Source organism: Lissotriton helveticus, chromosome 3_1 (genome assembly GCF_964261635.1).
Source record: "Lissotriton helveticus chromosome 3_1, aLisHel1.1, whole genome shotgun sequence".
Classification (NCBI taxonomy): Eukaryota; Metazoa; Chordata; class Amphibia; order Caudata; family Salamandridae; genus Lissotriton; species Lissotriton helveticus.
The window spans coordinates 698,046,013-698,073,394 of NC_136061.1; the positions used below are offsets into that span (position 1 = coordinate 698,046,013).

The following is a 27,382-nucleotide window of genomic DNA, read 5'->3' on the forward strand; positions in this document are numbered from 1 at the left end:
ATTCTGTCCATCTACTTTTGTTTTTGCATTTGTCACCCTGAGTGGGACGGGTATGCCCAGACGTGGGTCCCGTGCTCTCCATGCCACTGGAAACAAGCTATCCTGGCTGAAGAGGGGTGAAACCCCGAAACCGGCCCTAGGATGCTTGTTTCCAGTCCAAGGAGGACCTGGCTTGGCAGTTCGGGCTGGACTATTCCCATGAGGCATGGGGTCAAGACTGATTTGCAATTGGCCAGGTACAAACTGGGGTGGTATGGTGACGAAAAGAATGATGGATGTAACCCAGATCTCTTGACTGGGGGTGAATGTTTTGATTTGTTCTGCATTCCTTCCATCAATTGTGTGTCTTTTGCTTTCTCGCCCTGAGTGCGCCCGGTATGCCCAGACGTGGGTCCCGGGCTCACTGTGCCACTGGATTTAAGCTATCCTGGCTGAAGAGGGATAAAACCTCTGTAACCAGTCAGGATGCTTGTTAACGGTCCAGGGAGAACCTGGCTTTGCAGTTCGGGCTGGACTGTACCCATGAGGCACAGGGTCAAGACTGATTTGCATATGGCCAGGTCTAAACTGGGGTGGCATGGTGAGCAAAAGAATGATGGATTTAACCCAGATCTCTTGACTTGGGGTGAATGTTTTGATTTGTTCTGCATTCCGTCCATCAATTGTGTGTCTTTTGCTTTCTTTCCCTAAAGGAGCCGGGTAGGCCCAGACATGGGTCCCTTGCTCACTATTTCAACGAATTCAAGCCGGCCTGCTTATGAGAGGAGTTACTCCGAAACCGGACCCAGGATGCTTGTTTACGGTTTAGGGAAGACCTGGCTTGGCAGTTCGAGCTGGACTGTTCCCATGAGGCACAGGGTCAAGACTGATTTGCATATAGCTGGGTCTGAACTGAGGTGCGAAGTGAGCTAAAGAACGATGATGGATTCAACAAAGATCTGTGACTGGGGGTGAGTTTCTGAAAAGTTTCAGCGCTCCGTCCATCATCTCCTTGTGTTTGCTTTACGTTAATGAAGTTGGCATTTTCTTGTCCTAACCATTTGGTGCCTGTAGCCTGTATAACAGGTTGCATGACTAGGTGTAGTTGGCAGCTGTCCTTTGTGTATTCCTCCCAGATAGTATCACAAAAGTTGACTGGATGTTGGCAGGATGGTCCATCCGGACCATATGTTAGGTGCAGGGCTGTCACCTACCACCCTTGCACTTCAAAGGAACGGCCTCAGTGCACACACAAAGAAGTTAACACTAGCCTGTTGTTACTTCACACATCCTGGTACCAGGGCAGGGAGGAAGGAAAATCGAGAACCAGCTGTGGGGGAAGCCAATAAGTCTCTGCCATTTCAAAGCTGGCATCAGGTATACATATTGGACCCTCAGACAACTATTTATTACACTCCTGGACCTGTGGATACTACCGAAGGACTGTCCTGCTACCAGAGAATTGCCCTGCTGCATGAGACCTGTCTTGTGCAGAGCTAGAGGGGCATAACAAGCTCTAGAGGCCTCCCTGTAACTGCCCAGTTGACCTGCTGCAATTCTACCTTCCTGGATCTGCAACTGGGCCTGACTAAATCCTGCTGGTCTCTGCAAGAGTGAGTACATGATCCCCAAGAGGCGGCTCCATAGGTCCTGGGCCACTCACATTTCACATATAGGTTGTAAAACTCCTATGTTTACTTACTCCTCTATGTCAGCTTCTTGAGTAGTCCTTCCTTCTATACTTAACATTATTTCCATTCATCAGCATCTCTCAGTGAAACAACGAGCTTTACTTTCTAAATTGCACGAAAGACATTCAGATCTCGTTCAGGAGCAAGGGATATGCATCCTCAACCAATGACACATTGAGCTGTGGTCTCAGAGCTGGAAAAAGGTTCGGTGTCAACCCTGTGCCCTGGAGTTTGCATTTTACATTAGCAGCAAACCACATGTGCCTGTATGAAAATCGTGTGCTGCTTCCTTAGGGCTGCTCAGTGAGTTATGTTAAAAAGTTCATTTCAAAATTAGCATGCCTCACTGAAATCAATCAGTAATGCTTAAACACTGGCAAAAGATGAATGTGTGTAAAATGGAGATAGTGATGGTGTGATCAGCGACTTGGGTTTTTACTTACATTTGTGGTGAAAGCGCCCCTTTTTTCCCTCTTAGAAAGCAGCCATTATGTTAATTTCCATAACATAAAGAACGGACACAGGCTCTATCTCTGTCCTTTCCGTGTTTCTCTAGGTGAAGGATGCAGATGCAGAATATGGGTTCCTGTTGGACCTCTGGGAGTATCAAAAGGATACATTTCTCCCTTGAGTTAAAAGAACACCTGTGAAACATCTACAATGTGAGAGACGGGTGCACTTTAAGGGTTCCTGCATTGTGCCCATATCTCTGCATGGCGCTGGTTCTCTGAAATCCAAATCATTGTTAATCCGGAAATACAACAATGCAAATAAATTAGCATTTCAAAGGTGTCCCTGAATAATCTTCTCCTCTTAATTCCCTTTTCAAAGAATATAATATAATCAGCTATGAGCACCACGAGGTCACCTGTGATAATAAGAGTGCTACATAAAAAAAATAACATCATATTTTACTTGTGAAATTTATATCAACTACTAAATAATACGGACTGGCCTCAAAGTAGATCAGAAATGACAGCTAAGGCTTACAAGTTAACTCAATCAATTCTCCTAATGGTAAACTTCTCCAAAGTTTTCCACTGTAACATGTAGGCAACACTATACAAAGGTACACTGTACTAAAGTAGAAATTGTTCACATAATAAATGTCAGTGCTACAAATATCACAAATATCACATTTCTATTACACAGGATCATTCAAATGAAATTAATATAAAAAAGTTGTAATCATCAACCATCACAAAATGTACCTTTGTGATCAGCCATAGATTAACCAGTGGCCATGTCGAACTTTTGATTTGTTCTGGCAGGTCACTTCTCTTGTTCATTACCGCTGTGTTGCTGCTCTTTCGTTCCATTGTAACAGAAGGATATAAAACTATCTCAGGATCACTCTAATGAAACAGAAACATAAAACAATTATATGAGTTCTAGAAGTACTTACAATGTTATTGGTGCATCAATGAAAATAATGCAAATCAATGATATTATTAATTGTATCGATGGCAAAGGGCCTGATTCACATAGGTAAAATTACACTTTAGTGTAAGTTTATAATTGTTTCGCTATTCACAAACAACATTTTACGAATAGTATCCTTACGTGTAAAAAGATAGGACAGGCCTAATTTTTTATGTGCACAACCTCAGCCATGAGTATGGAGAGTCCACAGTCATAAAGATACTACCTGTAAAATTAATTTGTGAATAGCAAAAAAATTGTACATTTACATTAAAGTGTAAGTTTACCTCAGTGAATCAGGCCAAACGTGTCCAGTAGACACAGTATCATTGAAAGGATATAGTTAATTTATTTTAACATAATATAGGATACTGCTCATTTCATCTTACACATTGAGAGATGTAATTTCAAACAAGTGATGTAATTGCCAAAAGTTTAAATTGATAGTGGACACTGTGCACTTTATGTCATACTGAATATGTTTCTGTGGTTCAGAGTTGATAATGAGGAGAGTACACTTCATTTTGTAACCACTAGACTCAGCTTATTAATGATAATTAGATGGCAAGTAGCAGAAATGTCTGAGAGGCACCTATTTAGGGATAGGCTCGTTCTCCCTCTTCAGAAAAAAACAGGTTCACTCAACAAATAGCGGAAACCCCTTCACTGTCGGGGTGCCCTCTGTTCAATATACACACCATGAAAAGTTTACACAGATGTTTTCTCCTTTATAATACTTAACTGTATTATTCATTTGCACAATATATTGTATCTTACCCATTAAAATGTGTTTAATAAACTCTTCTTCATTACAATTCTGAAATGATCCTGAAAATGATGGCACAATGGTAACAGCAAGCATTTTCTAAAGACAGTTGGCCATGGGTAATTACTGTTTGACATCAGAAGAAAAGAGACCAGAACTACACACCCAATATTTTGAAAATTCCAAAATAATCAAAAATGTAATCTGAACATAGAAGTTGAGTATATGTGTGTTTTTTCCAACTATTGAGCACTGTCTTTGTCACTAGGGACACACTGCATTTTGTTTAACTCTCTTTGCAATTGCATGTTGTATGTTTTGCATTCTTTTATTTATTTTACACAAGAGGAAAAAGGTTGAGAAATTATAACTGGCGTAAGAGGTTCACAGGGTAAAAATGCAATCATAATTTCATTTCAGATGCACTGGAGGTGATATTATGGAGGGGCATAAAATGTAGTTGCTCAACAGTTTAAGGTTCAATTTTAAAAACTTTCAGATAATGCCTCAAACGTCTTCAATTATTCAAAAATAAGCAATTCAGCTACATTCGGGAAGAGAAATTAATCTTTAAGAGCTACAACTTGGCTTTGGGAACTGGATGGTGCAGTTTAGAAAGTCATCAACGTTTCTCATAAAACTTTGATCAAGATACACCAACTTTCTAAAGTTTAATTAAGAATATATTCGTAGCCCAGGATACAACATCAATTATAATAAAAATATTATGCCAAACAGAAACTTAGAATCATATGTCTCGATTTTCTTGTCTTGAAATACGGATATTTAGCTGTAATAAGAGGCCATTTAGAGTATTTTGAGAAACTGTTCGATCAGATGGCGAATGATCCAAATAGGTGGTACAAAATCTATCGGGTTATGAGAATAAATGCCATAACGGTACTGACCTGGCGTACAAGTTTATTTTTAGGCACTTACATTATGGGCTTGATTCCGATTCGGGAAAAAAGCGTCCGTCGAATCGTATCCGGAGCCCTCTCCGTACGAATCGTACACGTCCGTCCGAATCGCGTAGTACGATCCGTATCCCATCAATCCGTCCAAATCGTTGCGAACCGTACGAATTGCAAGACTGAAACCGTACGACATGGACCCTCACAGTGAACCGTACAATTCGTAAACACGCCGTACGACCCGACGAGTACCATCCGGACCGGGGTATGAGGACGCGATTCGTACGGTCCACGTCAGGGAAGGGTGATTCGTACGGACAACCACACAATCACATACACACCGTACAGTGCGTACACCCCATGATCGCAGGGGTATGCACCGTACCCCTGCGATCATGGGGTGTACGCACTGTACCCCATGATCGCAGGGAGTATGCCCCATACACCCTGCGATCATGGGGTACGGTGCGTACACCCCATGATCATGGGGTACGGTGCGTACACCCCATGATCGCAGGGGTAAGCACCGTACCCCTGCGATCATAGGGTGTACGCACAGTACCCGGGGGGGCCATTCCGTACCAGTTTCGAGGTGTACTCTGCTTCTCCGGATGTTTTGGGCTCCCGTAAATAATGCGTCGTACAGTGCGTACTCTACACAAATCGTACTTGCTGGGTTGGGAAAACCTGCTTCGACCCGTACGGATGTCGCGTACAACGGGTTCCGAGGGAGAATCGTACGGAGATTGGAGTCGTACGGTCTTTGTACGATTCGTACGGAGTCCTGCTCCTGGTACGAATCGTACTTTATCACGCGTACGGGGGAGGCTGCAGGGTATGATTCATATGGGAAAAACGCTCCGTACGGCTATTCGGAGTGGTTTTTCCTGAATCAGAATCGACCCCTCTATGTTGCAGCTGCCTTCATGTGTAATGTACAACAGAGTCCAGTAGCCTATTCATGAAAGTAAATTTGATTGTAAACGTAAGTTTATGACTAAAATTATATTATTCACACCTTCAACACATTTACAAAAGGATTCCTGACAGGTGCAAAACCTTTTACGAGTGTTGTGAATTTTTTGTCTGAGAGCAGATATCTCTGCATCCATAAATCCCACTTAAGGAGTGGGATTTAGTGCGCTCCTCATTGTTGCCTTGCCTGGTTAGCCTTGGATTTTTGTGAACATGTGAACACCCACAAACAACTACATTTGTGAGAATTCACCAACTTCACACATTTCTCTATTCAGCCTGGAAAAGGTCATACTTTTACTCCAGTCAAGTGCTGGTGTAAGTCCATTTCCGTATAGGAGGGGAAGTGGGTCACACCCAAATTTGGTAGATGTTGGGAAAATATTCCATAACCCTACATCAAGTTCTCTGCCAAGGAGGTCTCTGCACAAAGGAAATGGGACCCCCAATTTGGAAATCACAATATTTTCTAAGGAATACTCATAGGAAACAACTGTTGTAATGTACATTTCTGTGTGTAGATTTACCACATTCTGTTCAAATCAGCTCCCAGGAGTTTAAAATTAGATTCTATACCTTCAGCCAAACTACTTTCAAAGAGTATGGGTGATGATAAATATTTCCACAACCAATCATGGTTCGAAAATCAAAATGCCTAATTTCTGTCAAAAAGTCAAAGTCAAAACAAGCTTTACTCGACATAATAAAAATATCCGTAGAAGCATTCTACATAATAAAACCTGATTCCGGGAAGTAATATAACAACAAAAACATTTCTTCGTATTACAATCCCCTTTTTCCCCTTCATAAAACAATTTTTAAAAGAGATACCTATTTTATTTTTGATGTGTAAACACCATGATAGTTAATAAATATTTTGTGGGGTACATAGAGTTACAATAATCTTAAAAAGGTACTTGAGATAAGACCCAACATTTAATAAACTAATCATTCTCATAGACAAGTGATTACAAATATGAGAGCGTTTTCCTTCGCTTAATTGCTAATTGGGTGAAGGAAATTACCACATTACAAATCATAACATGATCTTATTTACAAATAAAATAAAAAGCGGTTTTATAGGAGTACAACTTATTGGAAATAAAAAGTGGGTGCAAAATTGACTTCCTAAGATCTCTATAAAAATTGCAAAACAGTATAAAGTGCAATGTGCTTTGGGCAGATTTACCATCGCAAGGGCACATTGGGAGGTTTGCACTCCAATTGCCCATCTTAGGGAATGTTATCTGGAAATGCAATGTACGTAGCCTTAGTCTAGTGAAATAAAATCTGTGTTGGGTATTCCTAATAAATATAAGATACGGTTGGGTACCCAATTAAAAGGGCCCTTCACAGTTTGATCTGACATTAGATTTAGTAGATAGCCCTGCTTCCCTTTTTATCTTCCTAGATCCAAGGAGTTTCTTTTTGAGTTCCCTCTTACTAAAATTCTCGATAATCATTGGGTTTAAGACAGGGTTCACATCACATTCAATCCTAAGATCATGAACATATTTTAACCATGGTATCTTCTTTGAACGGTCAAGACTAAGACAATCATATATTATTTCCTTGGTAAAATGTGTTTCTTCTTTTGTCCAGATTCAATGCCATAAATTAATAGTAGATACACCAATCAGATCACTTAAAAAGGGGACACCTGTTTCTCTATGGACAATATAAGTAGCAGTGGAATTAGGAACTGATAGCACCCTACGCAGACATTTATTTTCCATAATTTGCAATATGGAGGTATCTGCCATTCCCCAGAGGGCACCACCATAGCATACCCCTGATAAGCATTTACTCCCATAAAGTTTTAATATCTCTCTCACAGGCTTGTTACCTATTTCATGTGAAAATCTAAAAATAGCCTGACTTGTCCTTAAAAATGTCAGTTTGCTTAGATTAATATGTGCATTTAAAGTACGTTTACAATTAAAAAGTAATCCTAAATAAGAAAAGGTTAAAGTCCTCTCAATGGGTGCACCATTTATGAAATGGGTACTTCTTTTAGTTTTACATTTCCTGCAGGTCATGACAAGGGTTTTAGATAGATTAATTTCCAGGTCTTTATCAGTCATAAACTCGGTAAAATTATCGATCAAAAGCTGAAGACCATTTGCAGTCCTGGAAATCAGGACTGCATCGTCTGCATATAATAAAATAGGTGTTACACGTTTACCTACAATAGGGGCATCAGCTTTTAGACTCTGCAGCAAAAAATCCACTCCATTAATATACAATGAAAATAAAAGTGGTGCTAGGACACGATCTTGTCTAATCCCTCGAGAGGCTCTAAAATGCATGTGTATTCCCCAGTTGGTCCGTATCGTATTTTAAGGATGTTAAATGGACATACATTTGAGACAAGAGACTAATGATGTTAATTGGGGCACCAATTCCTTCCAGCATTTGCCATAACATGGTATGGTTCACTAGACCAAATGCGCTGGAGAGATCAATGAAGCAAAGGTGGAGAGAACCCTCCTTTGCACGTGTGTATTTTCCTATGAGTAGCTCTAAGTTTATACATTGTTCAACAGTACCGATTCCCTTTCTGGAACCATATTGTGTTCCAGTTAATATGTTCCCGTCCTTCACCCAGCACTCCAACCTAGCAAGTAAAATTCGGCCCATGAGTTTGAATTTGGAGTCAAGGAGGGAAATCGGTGGGTAACATTTAGCGCTAGCTCTATTGCCCTTTTTAATAATTGGGATGATCACACTTTCAACCCATGTTGGGGGCAACGCCCCATGAGTAACAGCGTTTAAAATTTTAATAAAATGGGGGACCAGAAATCAATATTATGTTTAGAAATGTCTATTGGGACCCCGTCTGGGCCTGCCGCCTTCCCACTTGTGCTATCTTGTAGGGCGGTTCTAATCTCGTCTATGGTAATTATATCAATCTTGCCAAAAATTAGCAAGATGACATTACTGTCCTTGTCCTTATTATTGCAACATTTAGTGGGGTTAAAATTTCTCTCAAAATACAACAACCAGTCCTCTGGAGACACCACGTGTCAATCCCTACCAAATAATCATCTTTAAAAAAGGGGTTGGTCTATGGTTTTCCAGAAGAGAATAGAACTTTTGGTTTAGGCGGCCTGCACCAGGTTTTCCCAAGCCATCTCTCTTATCTCTATTTTCCTGGCCTGTAAAGCTTGTTTATAATAATTTCTAAGATTTCTAATGTTTTCGCCGTTTATAGGTTTAACTTTCAATCAATTCATCCTTCAAGGCTCTATTCAATTTCGAGCATTCCTGGTTAAAGCATCGTGGGCAGAAGACCTTATTGTTCTTTTGGTTTGAATTTTTTAATCTCAGTGCTTTATCTATGCCTATTGTAATATTATTAAAAGCAGTAACAACTTCGACATTATCAGAGGATTCGTCTAAACAGATTTTAATGTCGCGGTCACTATTTTCAATTACATTTTCCGTAAAAAGGACAGGATTAACACCAGCCCACTTAATAGAAGTCCCATTTTCGCCTTGGGCTCTTCTATCAGCTGCCAAGGAGCATTGTTTTTCCATAGAATATAAACTCGATTTTAGTGTTAACAATATGGGGTGGTGATCGCTACATAGGCTATGTACAATAGTGCAATCATTCACAAAGCGCCTACTATTCCTTGAAATTAAAAAGTGATCAATGCATGATGAAGATCTGGCCCCCTCATAAGTGTGTAGGTCAGTAACCCCATCATTGTCACCCAACTTCATTGCTTCCAGCCCATATTTATACATCACATAATTGAGTGATTCACCATAGGGAATATGTAAAAAATGGGTTATTTGGTCTCCTGAATCGTCCGTGTGGCCACATTTATCCATTGTCGACGCCTTACATAATTCTATGTTAAAATCTCCACCCCATATCAAAATGTAGTCGTCTTCCAGCCTATTCAAAAAGATATCAAGTTCCTCCTCAAGCATGGTTATTATAACTGCTCTAGTGTTGTTAAAAATATTGTTGTCGAAGTTAACCACTACGATGTTTTGCTTTCCTTTTACACTAAATACTAAAAACTGGAAATATTGTGAAGTGGTAAAACTTTTCTTTAAAGTCAGAGGGGAGGTTACGGAGAGTAATATGGCCAAGCCTCCACTTGCTCTACCTGCCTTAGACAAAATTGCTTTAGTAAAAAAGGTTTTAAAACCGTTTACATAGAAAGGTTCTATAAGCAGGATTAGAATTAAGCTAGGGTTTTATATGCTATTTAACCATAAGGGTTCAGACAATTTATTTTTGACCCCTGCTATATTCCATGAAAGGAATTGTAACAATCCTAATGATTGACAATCTACCAAATCATTACGAGGGCAATTGCTAGACAGGGTAAGTTCTCTATTAGTGCCAAACAATGTATTTTCGGTCACTAACATGCCTTCTAAACTAGGAAAATGAGGGGAAGAGTTACATTCATCTAGCACTCTCTGGAAACTAATGGGGGGAGGAGATGTTTCTTCTTCCGATTGGGGTACATCTAAGGGTGTTAATACTGCAGGGCCTTCAAAAGTCTTTACAGCCAACTGAAGCTCATCGATTGGTATGATATTTAAATGTAGTCAATCTACCTCGCTGCAGCTTTGCAGGAGCTCAAATCTATTTGGCGTGAGTGGGATTATATCATTGTTGGTGCACAATTGTGCCCTATTGGGTTCTGGGTGTTGCTCTATGTTAGATCTATAGAAATAACCAAGAGGTACTGCAGTAATTGTTTTATGTACATATACTCTAGACCATCTTTGTTTCATAGAAATTTCATCTAATAAACGAGCCACCAACTCCGGATGTCAAAAATTTACTACGATACAGTCACTCTTACAGCTTTTTTCTGTGCTACCCACCCAACCCACTCTCCTAAGCATTATTATTTCCCGAGATAGACTCCGGTGCTACAATGGGTATTGACAGTGAACCAATGAACCACACGATTTTTCAAGGATCCCCAAACATCTATACAATTTTCAGCTAATCGGGGAACATCTTTTAAAACAATGACATAGGAAGTGGCCTGCGGGGGTAAATTCAAAGAAACACCCTGTGACTTATTTGGCTGGCGATCAATTTCTAAACCATACTCATTAGATAGATTTTTTTGAAGATTCCTGTTTGTCCATTTATCATTTGTACTAGATAGGCCTGATGACCCCGCCTCATGATTCACAGGATGTTTTTGCCCCACTATAGAATAATGCAAAATGGAAGGTAGAGTTGAATTCATAATATCTGTAAGTTAGAGATTGATCTATCCCTCATGCAACTGCCAAAAGTATACAGTTTGATTGATAAAACACTCCCACCTGGGATCAAATGTGTTTTTATTTAGATGCGATTTTTACTGAATTGCTATATTTATCAAATTTCGAAATGAAAACCTGCTCACTTCACAAAACATATGCTAAACGTCAGCCTCTCCTTTATCATCCTCCACTTGCCCCACTGTAACAACTTAGCCCTTACCCTTCAAGAAGACAAGACCTATCCCGAAAGAGACAGATAGAAAAAAAACAGTAAAGAATAAGAGAAGGAACAAAATCATCCCTTGAGTCAAAGACCCACCCTGGAATGAGCCGAAGAAGCTTCTCACAGCTAAATATTTCATGAGTATGATGGTTACAAGTCCAAATAGGATGACCCACCTACTGGTTTCTACTCAGCATCATATCTCTACCCAGTAGGTGACCAGATAATCTGCTTCCTTTAAAGGGGCCTTCCAGAGAAAAGAAAGGAACTGTTCTCCATACTTTGTCCTACACCTCCACCTACAGTCACCGACATTAAACTTTCTAGAATGTTTCTATGTATCATGATGTCAGCTGGGGTTGCAACATATATTGACATTGTTCACTATATGGCACCTTTATAGACTTTCCATGCTACAAGAGGCACTAAAGGAGAAGGGACTGGGTTAACAATTTTAGAAAACTGAAAGTAGAGTGTCTTTCTTCGATGCTTGTTTCACCTCCTACAAGTCCAATCATTACACAAGCCCTGGAAGTTAGGGGATGCTGCAGTAGTTCACTCTACCAAATCTTAGGAAAGTCTTTTCCAATGCTCCCATCTGCATTGAGAAAACCCTAAGTCCAAGAATTGATCACAAGTCGCTTGGACTATAGTAACGCACTGTCAGTGGCAGCAAATCACTCTCTGCTCCCCAAGCTTCAAGTTGTGCACAACATAGCGGCTCGACTAATTTGCAACCTTCCTTCACGCTCCTCTTTCGCACGTAACATGAAAGCCCTGCCCTGTTTGCCAGTCAGAAAACACGCCATCTTTAAACTGTGCTGCTTGACTCATAAGGCCCTAACCAATCAGGTACCAACCTACCTGAACCTTAGACTCAGCCACTATCAGTCTACAAGATTGTTGAGGTCTGCAAATAAAGCATTACTAAGGATCCCTCGTATCCGCACTGCAGGTTTGGAGCTAGATCCTTTTCTTATCCTGCTCCGTTTCATTGGAGCAAGCTTCCTTTGCAGATCCGAATGTGCCAGGATCCGTCCAAGTTCAAAAAGCTCCTTTAGACGTCGATGTTCTAACTGCACTCTACCGTCTCTGGGTTGCAAAGTGCCGAGATACACCTTCAGGTGTGAGTCGCAGCGCTATAGAAAGTGCCTATAACATAATATAACATAGCCCTCACACGTTCTGCTTGAAGAATAAAAGGCTCGGAATATTGGTCCAAGATCAAGATCAAGAACAAGAATGTATAGGAATGTATGGAGTCGTGTGTTTAAACAACTGTGTGCTATACTAGAAATGAAAATCGGTGACAGGGTAATAATAGAGGCAAGTGTAGTAATGCTCATGTTGTTACAGACTCTTTCTTATTTCTATATGCTGGAAGAAGAATATGTGTCCTTCAATTTAGAGTTAACTCGACGAGCAACGTTGAGATTATTGGGACAAATGGAAAATTGCAAAATCTGGACGTTGTGATTGCCTTGGGAAAGTATTTATTTGAAATTAGAAGTCAAGGTCAAATAAATAATTGATAGGAACAGGAATTACTGTTCATTGTGTAATCAAAGTGATTAGAATGAGTTTGTGATGTTATGTATTTTATTTTTTGTGTGATTTGATTTTATAATGGTTAATGGCAATTTGCCTTACTGTACATTTTATTTTGTACACGAATGCACAGCGGGATGGAATGTGGTGTGCATGCTGCACTCACATGTTTCTACATCTGTTATTTGTGAAGTGCCTACAAATTTACAATTGCATTCATTGACCGTCAACAGTTTATGCCACTTGAAGAAAGTGTTATACAATACTTTTGTTGAAACCAACTCGTGAAACCCAATTAGGGCATATTCTAAGCGTTAGACGTCTACAGTTACCTAAAATTACGCAGCCTTTTAGTTTACTTACAGAGACAAGAACATTTTAGGCTAAGTGACTTCAAATGGTTGATTTTTTAAAAATATTATTCATTTAATTAGGACGTTTTCAAGAAGGTTAGATATGCCTTTTAATTGTTAGAGAATGTATACAATAAAATCTCGGAATGAGTTCGCATTCTTAGCTTTTCCATGTTAGAATACTTTTAACACGCAGTGAATACGCTTCCCGATAATTCTGCACATTGTTTGTTGAGCTGTCACATGATAAACATTGTTTTATCGTTTATACAATGTTCCTAATCATTTCATGCAACACCTAGGGATTGTTACACAGTCAAAAATGTTTAAGACGAAGTCAATATTTAATTTTCATCACTTTAATTTACTGTCACCCATGTAGAAGTTATTAATGTTGGCATATGTGTCTTATTCATTTTTTACCAATGTATCCTCTGTACATATTTCCAAGGTACCCTGTACAATGCCAAAATGATTTAGTCAAAGTAAAAAAAAATCACCACTTTAATTTTATACCAATGTAACACGTTATTAGGGGTTTCATTACATGCCTGCGTAATCTATGCAATATCAATAATATATTCAGCAAAATGTGCAATTATATCTCACACTTTAATTAACAAAATTGTTTTATTCTCACTTTCTATGTGTAACAGATGTTGATCGCTTATCAAAGCGCCATTTTGTTTTAAGCATTATCCGGCAAACAAAAGACCAATATGCATTTTTGCGCAATTTCACAGTAAGGAAATTAGGGGGATAGATATGTAGAGCAGAAAAGCTGCAAACACTTCAAATAAACGAAAAATACTAAATACACAGAGTCCTGCTTCTACAAATCTTCTTCAGTGACGATAGTATCAATTTATGTTTTTAAATGTTTAATAATAACTATTGAAGTAGATTCATTTATGTTATGTTATATTACGTTATATAGATCAATGTACCGTCAAAACTTCCATTGATCTGGTTTCTCAGCTATATAGTAGAGTTTCGCTGCATCTACGACCTGATTCAAGAATTCCCTCCATGTTTTTATAACAGGTGTTTGTAATGATAAAAATTGTAATTAATTGATATACAAAGTTTTACAATGCGCTTTTGCAGTTTCCAAATACTGTAAATAAAAGTGTTACTGTACCCATTTTTTTGCAACATAATTAACCTTCCTCAAATGATTTTAAACTGAGTTAGCCTTGCTGGATAGTGATCACGTGCCCTGCAAATAACCACAGGAAGCTTTTAACTCACTAAGCCATCCTACTGCAACCATGTGCAACTAGTAGCCTCATCCCTGGTAGTCTAGTGGTAGACTGTCACTGCTCGGCTGCTGGACTGCCCTTCTGTCTCTTTGTTTCTGCTTTTCTCTGACTCTTTTGCCTTTCTTCTGCCTCCTTTCTGCTTTTTGCCTTTTTCCAGCTTTTTGCAATTTTCGCTGCCCTTGCCGCTGATATCCCGCATTGCCCCACCCCCTCCAGTGAACCCTTCGCTTCCTGCATTTACCACCTCCCAGCTATCCAGCCCCCCCCCACACACTACTTAATGGTTGCCGCTGCATGGTGGAAGTGCAGTCCCCTGACCTTTCTAGTGGACTGCTCTCTTCACTGCACAGCTCCACCTAGTAGCTGCTGCTGCCCCTCTGGTCAGGAGTTCGAGGCTCTCCCCCATCCATAGGCACTTGCCTATGCCTCATTCCTGGTGGTCTAGTGGTAGAGTGTCACTGCTCTGCTGCTAGACTGCACTTCTGTCTCTCTTTTTCAGCTTTTCTCTGCCTCTTTTGCCTTTCTTCTGCTTCTGCCTTTTTTCTGCTTTTTGCCTTTTTCCTGCTTTTTACACTTTTGCACTTTTTTGCACTTTTCACCACCTTTGTCACTGCGATCCTTCGCAGCCCCGTCCCCTCCAGTGAACCCTCCCGTTCCCCACGTTTCCTGCCTCCTAGCTGTCCAGCCCCCCCACACACTATTTAATGGTGGCCGCAGTGGGGTCGCGTGGTGGGCACACGCAGCGAGTATGCCACTGGCGCTCCAAAGGCACGCTAGAGGCAAGACCATCTGCCCCCATCCTCGTCTACCCGTGCCTAGTGGCAGGGACCCTGTTTCTCAACTTTACACTGATACAGCGCCAGTACCCTCCTCACATAGGGCACCACACCACCTGCCACCTCGCTTCACCAAAGGACCCTTCTCCTGCCGGAACTACAGCCACCCCCTTGCGCACCCCTACATGCCAGCTCCTTTTGCTGTCCAGCTGAACAACAGCACACCCTACTAGCTCAACTGCATTCTCATCACCCACAGCCACACCATTGAACTCCTCTGGCCCAACCTCCACTGCGTGCACTTATCCTTCACCATTCCCACCGTTCACCACCGTCCTCACTGCCCCCCCATCGTAGCTGGAAAAAGGCCACTGAAGAACATTGCTTCACCTTCCTCAGCACTACCATACCTCTGACATCATCCGGTGCCAACACCTCAGCACGCAATCTTCACCGATGGATCTCCAACTGCACTGACACTCTGGCACCACTAAAGAAGGCACCAGGCAAGCAATATTCCAAGAAAAACTCCCGCCCTCCACAAGTCCAGAAGCACCTGCAGATGACTCAAGAAGAGATGGAGGAACAACAAAACCTAGGAAACCCACACAACCTTCAAAACCACCGCCACCGCACCCTCCAAGACTAAATCAACGCCAACACACATAGCTGTAAATACCTCTTCACCATTTTCAAGGAGTTTGCCAGGCCCAACAGTGAGACCACTGATGTCCCACCCTCCCAATACCTCTGCAACAAACTCTGCACCTTCTCCCACCACAAGATTAGCAAATCTACAACAGCTTCGACACCCAAGACCCTGCCACAACACCCGCCACCACAGCAAGCAACCATACTGCACCCCAACAGATCCTGCTCAACTGTACTTCACTTTCCACAGACGACACACTCAAGACCATGAAGAGCACCCACACCGTAGCCCCATCTGACCCTTGCCCATATCACATCTTCCATAGAGCAGCAACCTCCTTTGCCCCAGACCTTCGTCGCACCATCAACTGCTACATCGATACCACCACCTTCCCTGATGACTGGAAACAAGCTGAAATCATCCTCCTGCTGAAAAAGACATCTTTTGACCGGACAGACCTCAAGAACTTCAGACCCATCTCCCTCCTCCCCTTCCCAGCCAAGGTCCTCGAAAAGGCCATCAACGCCCAACTCTCCAATTTTATCGAAGAGAACCACATCCTGGACATCTCTCAATCAGGCTTTTGAAGTAACCATAGCACCGAGACCGCACTCCTGGTCGCCACTGATGACATCCACTCCCTCCTCAACCCTGAAGAAACTGCAGCCCTCATCCTTCTGGACCTCTCGGCTGCCTTCGATACCATCTCCCACCGCACCCTAGCCATGAGACTCCACAATGCCAACATCCATGACAAAGACCTGTACTGGATCCACTCCTTCCTTATTGGCGTTACACAGCGAGTCAGACTACCTCCATTCCTCTCAGAACCTACAGAGATCAGCTGCGGAGTGCCCTAGGGCTCCTCCCTGAGCCCCACCCTCTTCAACCTCTACATGGCCGCCCTCTTGGTCATCGTAAAAAAACACGGACTCAACAGCGTCTCCTACGCCAATGACATCCAACTGATCTTCTCACTCACCAACGAACCCACAGCCGCCAGAACCAACATTCACAGTTTGACAAAGGCTCTTGCCACCTAGATGAAAGATAGCTGCCTCAAGCTCAACGCGTACAAGACTGAAGTACTCATCTTGGGACCCGCCCCCTCAGCCTTGTATGACAATTGGTGGGCCACCACACTGTGAACACCTCCCACCCCCATGGACCACGCACGTAACCTCGGCATCATACTGGACTCTTTGCTCACAATGAACCGCCAGATCCACGCCAACCTCATTCTGCTTCTACACACTCCAACTGCTTTAAACACCATATAGATGCATCCCCACAGAATCCAGAAAGACAGTCATCCACGCACTCATCACCAGCAGACTCGACTACGGCAAGGCACTCTACGCTGGCATCACCCAGAAACAGTTCAGGAAACTACAGAACATTCAAAAGGCCGCAGCCAGTCTGGTCCTCGACATCCCATGGGACAGCCACTTCACACAACACCTCCAACAACTTCACTGACTCCGAGTCAACAAGAAACATCTTCAATCTCCTCACACATGCCTACAAAGCTCTCCACAATGCAAGACCAGCATATCTGACCACCACCTTTCATTCCATGTACCCTCCAGACAAGTTTGCTCTCCCTAACTTGCCCTGGTTGCCGTCCCACTGATTCACAAGACCAGAACAGGAGGAAGATCCTTCTCCTACCTGGTTGCCAAGACCTAGAACACATTGCCCCTCCACCTCAGGCAATCCCCGTTGCTGACCCAATTCAGAAAGGATCTCTAGACCTGGCTCTTCGACTGAATCCCCACAACCATACAGATCAGCACCTCCCCCCACCCCCACCCCCCAGTGCCTAGAGACACTCATGGGTGAGTAGCCATGCTACACCAACTCTTGATTGATTGATTGATTAAGTAGGCAACTCGGAGTGCTTTAAAGGAAATGTTTTGTTATGAAGATATGTATTGTGCAGTATAGGACACTATAAAAACAGATGTATGTACGACATGTTGTGAGGATTAATAAGCAGACCTGTATGTACAGGGGGAGTCATGAGAACTTTTTTTAGAATCTTTGAGGAGATCCTGATTAAATGGGTTCAGATGGTAAAGTTTCAGCAAAAGGAATTGTAAAGTGTGTAGAACTGCCTGGCAGCACTGCTGGTGGGTGATGAGTAGCTCTTCAGCATTACTTACTTACTTATGCCTACTGTACCTCCTGGGGTATATGCCACCAAATAGGTCTCTCCAGCCATCTCTGTTCTGGGCTTTTCTTTCAAACTGACTCCAGGTGTTACCTATCTACTTACGTCAGCCTCAAGGCTTTGACGTCAGGTGTTTCTTGGCCTTCCTCTTTTCCCTTTAGGGTTGCAGTGTTGCAGAGATGCTGCTCAGTCACAGAACTGTGCACAGAGACTCAGGACCTCAGTGAATTAGGGTGAGCCAAAACTCACCTTAGTACCCAAAATCCCCTACCAGACTAGCATCAGTGTCACATTAGCTCTTCGTCCTATAGCAAAGTCACCAATGATTAGACAACCCAGAACATGCGACTTAGTAGGATACCTCAGGTAAGGTGGGAAACATGAGCACTCTTTCGTTTACTCTCATACCAGTCCAGAACAGGGAGTAAGGGAGACACGAGCAGGTTTAAAATATGTATTTCAACGCCGTGATCTCAGGTGCAGCATCTTAGCTAATACAAGCAGACATGTGATAAGAAATAAGATTGTCAGCATAGTTACTATTCCATAAAATACTAAGGGAGAAAGCATGTTATAATGCTAAATGGAAACAGGTTAAATATATATGTATATTTCAACACCCTTGCTAGTGGGTTATTTTATAACTACAGAAGGTCTCTTAGGCTTGCATAGGCCGCCCCATACCTCAGAGTTTAGCAGGAGTGAATCAAAGCGAATTCTGCACAAGCTCTCAGCATACGAAAGTTCTCCAAGTGTGTTCAATCATGCCTACACAGTGTATTATTAAGGGCGCCAGTATCTGAGTTGTCCGCAGCTGCATATATGTTATGGCTAGAACGTGCGCTAATCAGTTCGAACAAAAGCAACAGTGTTGATAACCTTGAAGGCCTCGGCACTCACTGTTCATACTATACTTACGAGGAAAGTCTAGCAATGTGGAAAAACAAGTTAATCTCATGTGAAGCAAAACTCTCAGCCTAACGTGAAACAATAACTAACGTGTGTGTCGTGTGCAACAGAAAGCAAAAAGGTAAAATGGCGTTTAAACTTCTAATAAGCTCATGCTAACTTAACACTGTAGAAATGCAAGCCTCCGCCCCACTACAGCAGGTGAGGGCTTGCTTGGAGCTGTTTGATGCAGGCTTGCGGACGGTTTGACTTATCCAGCCCCAACGTTTTTTCATTATTTCTTCATGAGCATGGAGTTGAAAGCATGCTTCCGTAGATCATTGCTGCTAATTGTGTTTGGACAGCAGATATGGAGGATTTTCCTCTGAGAGGGCTTGATGAAGGTCTGGACTTTGTTAGTGGTGATCACTGTTGTCTTTCAAGTTTCAGATCAATACAGAAGGAACACTTTTATGTTGGTGTTACATTGACATTGGTGTCTGTGCCACCCTGCTTGTCTATGACACTGCCCAGGTAGGTGAAGGCCTCAATATCTTCCAGTGCATCGCCTGCAAGAATGACTTCAGTTGTGTTGGCTATGTTAGCCTTTGGGATCTTTTTTTTCCCCTGTGGGTGTTGAAACCAGGTTGTGCTGATGTGGCTTTCACAATGTCCATCTTCTCTTGCATCTGCAGATCGGTGTGGGAGAGTAGGATTAGGCCGTCTGAAAAATCCAGGTCACCTGGATTCCATTACTTCTGCTTCCTGTGGATGTCTTCATGATCCAGTCTATGGTCAGCAGGAAGAGAAAAGGCAAGAAGAAACAATCCTGGCAGACTCTCGTTCTCACTTCGAAGGCTCTGTTAGTTGCCCTCCATGGACTATCTTGCAGGTAATTTCCTCCTAAGAGTTCCTAATGATTTTTGCAAGTTTATCCAGCACACTGTAGAGACGGAAGAGTTTCTAAAGGGTCTCTCTGTCCATGCTGTCAAATGCCTTCTCATAGTCGATGAGGTCCATTCCCTCGACTGCTCAATGAGCAGTGTTGCAATCTGGTTTGTGCAGGATCTATCCTAGTGAAAGCCAGCTTGCTGGTCTCGTAACTGAGCGTCATCTTGTTTGTTCTGTTCAGGATGACTTTGTTGAACACTTTGCCTGGGGTTGATGGAAGAGTTATCCCTCTGTCGTTTGCACAGTTACTCAGTTCATATTTCTTGGGGATCGTTATCAGATATCCCTCCTTCCAGTCTGGTGACACTTTTCCCTCTTCCCAGATCCTTCAAAACACGGGGTAGAGCATGTCTATTGATGTTTTAATGTCTGCCTTCAGTGCCTCTGCATGAATGTTGTCAGGTTTTGCTGCCTTCCCAGTTCTCAGATGTTTGATGGTTTGTAGTATTTCTTCCTTGGTTGGTCTGCTGCAGTCGATTGTCAAGTCCTTATCAGCTGGCTGTTTGTATGGTGGAGAATGCATCAAGGACTGGTTCAGCAGTTCTGTAAAATCACTTCCCCCTTCTTCATTGCTGGTCTTTGTCACCCATGATTGTCTTCCCAGCTTTGTCTTTAACAGGTCTTTTTGGCTTGCTGTATCTGCCAATGAGTTTCCTTGCTATGTTGTAGAGTTCTTTCAAATTTCCATGACTTGCTACGTTCTGGGCTTCTGTGGCAAGATCATTGGGAAATCCAGTAGTGCAGTTAGACCTTTGGCCACCCGGTGCGGCCTGGGGTTTGCCCCCCGCTGCAGCCTGTAAGAGCGGGGCTGTGATGGCTTACGAGCGGGCGGTGGCCCCAAAAACTCTTGTCGCCAGGAACGGTTCGTTCCCACCCCCTCCTTCCTACGCCACTGGAGAAATCTTCACTTGTCTGCTCTTAAACTTCTCTTTGCTTCCTTTTTTAGTTTTCTTCAGCATGAGGTGAGTTAATGTAGCCATTGCGTGGGAATAAGTCACCTCTGCTTTGCACAGAACTTAGTCACTACTTCCCCTCCTGGGGAGGGTATGGCTGGGGCTATGGTCCTGGACAAGTTATGGACGTTAAGGCTCCAGGGACATAGCAGAGAGTGATCCCTTCTAATACTCAATTGTTTTCAAGCAAGCATGATTAAATATGTGCACTACACTAGTTTTTAGAAGTTTATTCTAAATCTAAATTGATCATGCATTTTATTATAATACCTAACTATACCGAATATCACATGGTTATCTAGGTGCCAATGTTTAATGTTAGAAGGCATGTTTATTGCACTGAGGAGACACTTTCATAGTACTAGGCCCATGTTTACTTTGTGTGATACATAAAGAAAATGCAGAATGATGTTTTGTTTAACATATGCAAACATTAGGCAATAATGGGTCCTGTAACAGGGACTCTGCTTACAGGCCTTTTACCTTCCTTAAGAATTGGGGTATACAACTATCCGGTGTTGTCAATATTCACAACAATAAAATGTTACAGGTTCTGAATCCTTGCGGTGGACCTGACAAAGATATGAATTCCAAGTCTTCGGCACAGGAGAGAGCAGATGCTTGTTTAAGAGTGTCCTTTGTGTTTCAGTCACGATCCGCATTCACGCCAGGAAAGCCTGGCTCACATTCTTGTGGCCCCTATTGAATCATAAGCAAAGGGGTGTCCAACAAAGATCAGAACTCTCATTTTACATGTACAGCACATATGTATCAATTCCTAAAGAGTATCAGAGTATCTTGGTTTTTGTGTTCATCTATAAAGAAATGTAAATTGTATACTAAAGTAATTTAAGCCAAAAAACTACTAATATATATGGCAATATCAGTAAAATAAGCCCCATTCACATAAACAAAAGTAATTTGGCATTCATAATGGCTGCGGACAGCAGTATCATTAACACCACGGAAGAGCAGGTTGCTGAGTCTACCTGGACTGAAGCAAGTTGTAAAGATGGCAGTGATGCCAAAGAAGACCCCTTCTCAACAACTTCTAATTGAAGGAGAATCTCATGACTGATAGAATCCTTCTTCAGAACTCTTAAGCATGATCCTGGACGGGACATTGGCTACACTGAAGATGATCAATTAATTATTGACCACATTGAAAGCCATACTGTGACTATTGCTAGCATCCTTCTTTCATTCAAGTGAGCAAAAGAATGGAGCTGCTCTACAGTTAAATGATTTTAGTGCTGCTAAAAATGTCTGTGCATAGCTGGCAGCCCTTTGACTGAGCCACTGACGTGAGATAAGGAAGAGAGTTTGATGATAGTTTGAAATGGATCTGAAAATCTGGGTTTGTCAGAGTGGAATGAGCCCACCATGGAAGGCTTCATGGCCATCACTCTGACCCTTCAAGCATTGGCATGAGGCTACGTACTGCACCCTTGCTTGCAGAAGTAGCTGTAATAACAATGACTAAGGACCTGATTACGATCTAGGTGATCATGGTTACTCCATCACAAATGTGACAGACATCCTATAGAACTTGTAATACGACGAGCAGGATATTCGTCAAGTTTGTGACATCCCATCCACCATGATCTTAATCAGGCGCTAAAACTTTCAAGTATTCAAGTAATGTGTGACTGTGCAGTGCGGTATACTGATCACCTGAGGTTAATTAACATGCTTGTAGGAGAAGGTAATACAGTGGATTGGAATAATCAACTTGAGGCTAAAGTAGTTGGACAGTAATCATCAAGAGCAATGAAAATAGATCTTGCTATGCCTAATATCAGTTTAACTCTGCCTTAAATTAGTTCCTGTGCTGTTTCCTTTGGATAGTAATAGATCTATGGAATTTAGAAAACAATTTGAGTGCTGCCCAGAGTAATTACTGGCAGCTGAGATTAATTTAAGCAATTCTGTTTTTTTTTTCTTCAGTGCATTCATAGAACTCATTGTTTGCACAGAAGGAATATAATGCATCAAGTTCCAGGTGTGCAATGCTGCATTGTGAATTGTGAACTCTCTACTGCAGTCAGTGGAGGCCGGCACAGATCGAAGTGGCGGGGGTAGAGGGGTGGAATGTAAAAAAAAACAACAACAAAAAACATACCTTTTTGCCGTCTGTTGGAAAGTGGAATATTGGTAGGAGCAAATGTAGGTCTGCCACTGGCAATAAGGCCACTAACACAGCATAAGGCTCAGAATAGGTCTTGGAAAATTATTCCTACGCTCAACACTAGGTAGCGTGGCAGTGAGCAGGCAGGCTTAACTTCAAAGACAGGTATGTAAAACATTTAAAAACACAATTTCAGTAAGTAATTAAGACACAATAAAAAATAAAAATCCAACACCAATTTATAACAATAGGAATATTGTTATCTTTACAAAGACACCAAAACGACAAAAATCCAGAGTAGGGAACCGGATATATGAATTTTCAAAGATTTAGCAATTCCTCGCACATAGAAACCTATAGCACCCTATCAGGACATCTGAGGGCGATAGACCGGGTCAAAATCAAAGTTTCAGGCTGACCTCGATGGAGCCCTGCTCGGCTACCACTCACGGTAGGTACCGGTCACAGTTTTTTACTTTCGGACTTAGAAACTTTTCTGGAACTTTTTCTTGTGGGCTCCCTTGATGCTCTTCACCAGGCTGGATTCGGTGAGGGTTCGCTGGCTTCAGATTTCATCTACGGCCAGTCAAACTCTGGAACTAGGACCTATGGACGCACCTGGATGACAGGCCGGCTCGCGGTTGAAGGCAGGCGGCTTTGCTGGCCAGGTTGGGTCGGTCCCCTTACGGAGCTTTTTTCCAAAGTTCTCCAAACTTCTGGAACTTCCTCCTGAAGTTCCCCAAAGGGTCCCAAAGTGTCTCAAACTCACTCAATGGGTCTGGAAACTCCAAGATGGTCCTTGAAAGTTGAGTACTTCAGTTCCCACAATCCATTTCTACAAAACCCTTACAAATCCACTGGTAGTTCACCAGGTTGAGGATCCTTGGTGGTGATCTTCCAGATGAACTCTGTTAACCTTTGGCTTACAGGGAGTCCACTCTTTAGTCCTTATACAGCAAAGTAATCCACATGCTGTAGTTGCAGATGGTGCAGTAGGTGCAGTCTTCAGACTGCAGGCCTTTGGAAATGCACATCAAACTTCCAGCATGGCTGTCTTGCTTTCTTAGATTTCGAGCAGTAGATCTGATTGGCTCTGCCCTTCTCAGATACGTATTCCAACTTCTCTGGGTCAAGCAGGAGGTCACTCTTGTTCAGTGGGCTGCAGGGTTCCACCCAAATGTCTGACCATTTCCTGCAGAGTGTGCCACTATTTTGTCCCAGAGTGCACCAAATCTTCCAAATTCATAATGGCTGATTTTCCAGCAGGGACAGAAGAGCTGCCTAAACACATCCCTAGGATGGCTAATCTACATAGTCTCTCCCCCTTGCATCTGCTAATTCCTTCCTTAACCCTAGATCTTGCTTGGGTTCACAAGGGTAGAGTTTTAAATGACACTTGGGTCCTCCCTTTCCCTTGAAGTCCATGGTTTACGACTCCTCCCCCTGCTCTGGCATTTCTGTGCAACAGGACACTGCCCTCTCAGCAGAGCTGTTAAACCCCAGGGGCTCTTTATCACCCCTTCAAGGAAGCCTGGCTAATCTCCTTAACTCTGACCAATCAGGACAGACCACGGAAAGGCTGAATTTCGACTTACTAACAAGAAAGTCTTATGACTTCATGTATGTACCCTGTAGAAGAAATTCAATAATATCATATTGTTGACTTTATTAATACAATTCTGGGAAGTCTTTGAATGGCACATTTAGCCTTCTCCTATCAAGGGTTATTAGTTATTAACTTTCTGCCATGTTAACCTATGTGGCAGGGGATTTGCAATGGGAAAAATGACTTGGGCCATTTTTTCGGCACCAGGACATATTTTATAAGTACTCTGCCTATATCTACAGGTCCCCGACCTGGTATACCTAGGGGAGACTTTAGGGGTTCTGAATATGCAGATCCCCTGTCCACAGTGCTCCTACCACCAAAGTCGATTTGGGGCAGCACTTTATCACAATGAGGGGAGTGAAATGTGCAATTTCACTTTACCAAGGGCAAATAAAAATCATTTTATAAGGGTCTACCTTATAGATATCTGAACCCCACCCCTTGGACACCTAGAGTAGGGTAACTAGACATAATATTGAATACAAAATAGAGAATGGAAATAATATCGAAGTAAAAATATAGAATGGACAAAATATCGAATGGACACAATATAGTGGTTAAAATATCGAATTGAAGATAAGTAATATAATATCATTTGTCAAAATATAGAAGTTTAAAATATCGAAGTATATAATATAGGCATTAAAATATATCGAATTTTTAATAATATTGAATTTTTTTAAGTGTTTTGTATATTATATATGTGTGAAAAGTGTATATTATTTTTGTAATGTATGTTTAATTTATTTTAAGTAATTAATTTTATGCTATTTAATTTTCGCGTAATTTAATTCTGTAGCGGGTTGAGGGTTTTTAGGGGAAATGGGGGGGAAGTAATTTAATTATATTAAAATAAATATTATTTTTCAGCAATTATTAATTATGTTTAATTTAATTTTGCTTTTTAGTTCTGTAGCGGGTTGTAAGTATTTAGGGGAATAAGGTGGGAAGTAATTTAATTGTAATTAAATAAATATTTGTATTTATTTATTGGTATTAATTTTTAATTTATTGTTAATAGATTTTTAATTGGTAATGAATTTGTATTAATTGATCATTAATTGTTATTAATTGATTAATTGATAATTATGTTAGTTTTATTAATTTATTTTCCGTAGCGGGTTGTGGGTTTATAGGGGTAAAGGGTGGGAAGTAATTTAATTGTAATTAAGTAAATAATTCATTTTTATTTATTGGTATTGATTTTTAATTGTTAATTAATTTTTATTAATTGGGAATTCATTTTTATTAATTAAATATTTGATAATTATGATAATTGTATTAATTTATGTTCTGTAGCGGGTTGTGGGTTTATAGGGGAATAGGGTGGGAAGTAATGTAATTGTAATTAATTACATATTAAAAATACTTTTTGTGTATTGATAATTAATGTACTGCTAATTATTAATTGGTATTAATGTGTATTATTAATAATTTTTGTTATTGAAAATTGATTCGTTGTTAATTAATTATGAATAGGTAACTAATTTTTTATAACTAATATGTATTTGTATTTCTCTTAATATGGTGTTACTCAGTGTTAACTACCATCCAGGTGGCAATACTACGATCCTTAGCTGTAGTGCCTGTCTGAGGACCTCCCTGTATTTCATAGAGATGCCTCAGCTGGGGCGGGGAGTTGCATGGGCACCTTCATAATAGGTGCATCATCGTTCCTGGTGCGGCGAGCGAGGGCAGGTGATCGAGTGAGGTTCCACCGACGGACATGGCACCTATTTTGCAGGCGCCCATGCAACTCCCCGCCCAAGCTGAGGCATCTCTATAAAATACAGGGAGGTCCTCAGACAGGCACTACAGCTAAGGATTGTAGAAGTGGATGTATGACGTTACAACGCAGGCTATTACAACGCCTGCCTTTACAACGCGGTTTTTACATCGCAATCCATTACAACGCATAGTGCTTTTGGGTGTTGGATAGTGAATAGTTTAATTTACTATTCCAACTCCAGTCCCCGTGGACACTAGGGAAGGTTATTGGATAGTAAATGAACCTATTCCCTATCCTAGAGCGCCCCCCAGCGCAATGCGTTGTAATGGTTTGTGTTGTAATGACCGCGTTGTAATGGTAGTGCGTTGTAAAAGTTTCGTTGTAAAGGTTGTTTACCCATAGAAGTGCCCCCTGGATGGTAGTTAACACTGAGTAACACCATTTAGTGTAGATATATACACACACCCCATTTTACACCACTTTTTCACTAATATAGGTCCTGAAGAATTGCCACGGTATTTCTAACCAATAGGCAAGAAACATGTCGACCATAAGAGCTGAGCATAGGATCAACTGACCACCTCTCCCAGAGGATTTTGCCACTCTAAACTTTTTAATAAGGTGGATTACCAGCAGGAATAAAAATGTATTTGGAATATCCAACCTTTTTTAACGCACTCACCGCACCCCACTATATCTACACCATCTTAGCCCACACACCCCCACTTCATCATACGGCAAAGGAACAAAATATCTCCGATAAAGAGCCCCTTCGCGGGTGCCCGTTGGGCATTGCAGTGCCGGTCCAACGAGGAGCAGGTCCAAATGATGAAGCATGACACCTAGCTTGCTGGGTGTGTGAGGACCCTAGTTCCGCCAAAGCGGGATCCCCACTTCCCTCTTCCTCTCAGTGCTCCTAGCAAAAACACTGCCACCACCACTGACTAGTTGGTGATTGGCTTTCACGTCTAGATTCTCTGGACAAGATTCCTAGAGGAACAGTATCTATCTCATTGTTCGCATAACCTGACAGGGCACGTTTACTGGACCTCTTTAAAAAGCCCTACTGTCCCTCATTCTTTGACAAAGAATAGTAATTTTTACCCCTACGTTATCCAACGCTTTCCCTACTGTTGC

At 41.7% G+C, this 27,382-nt stretch overlaps 1 protein-coding gene across 1 annotated transcript in view; it reads right to left on the reverse strand.

Moving 5' to 3' along the window:
* DCDC1 (doublecortin domain containing 1) overlaps positions 1-27,382 on the reverse strand; it is a 1,658,417-nt gene that overhangs the window by 846,476 nt on the left and 784,559 nt on the right. The window contains exon 13 of the mRNA XM_078683738.1: positions 2,882-3,025. Coding sequence (XP_078539864.1) covers positions 2,882-3,025 — 144 coding nt within the window. The remainder of the gene's footprint in view (positions 1-2,881; positions 3,026-27,382) is intronic.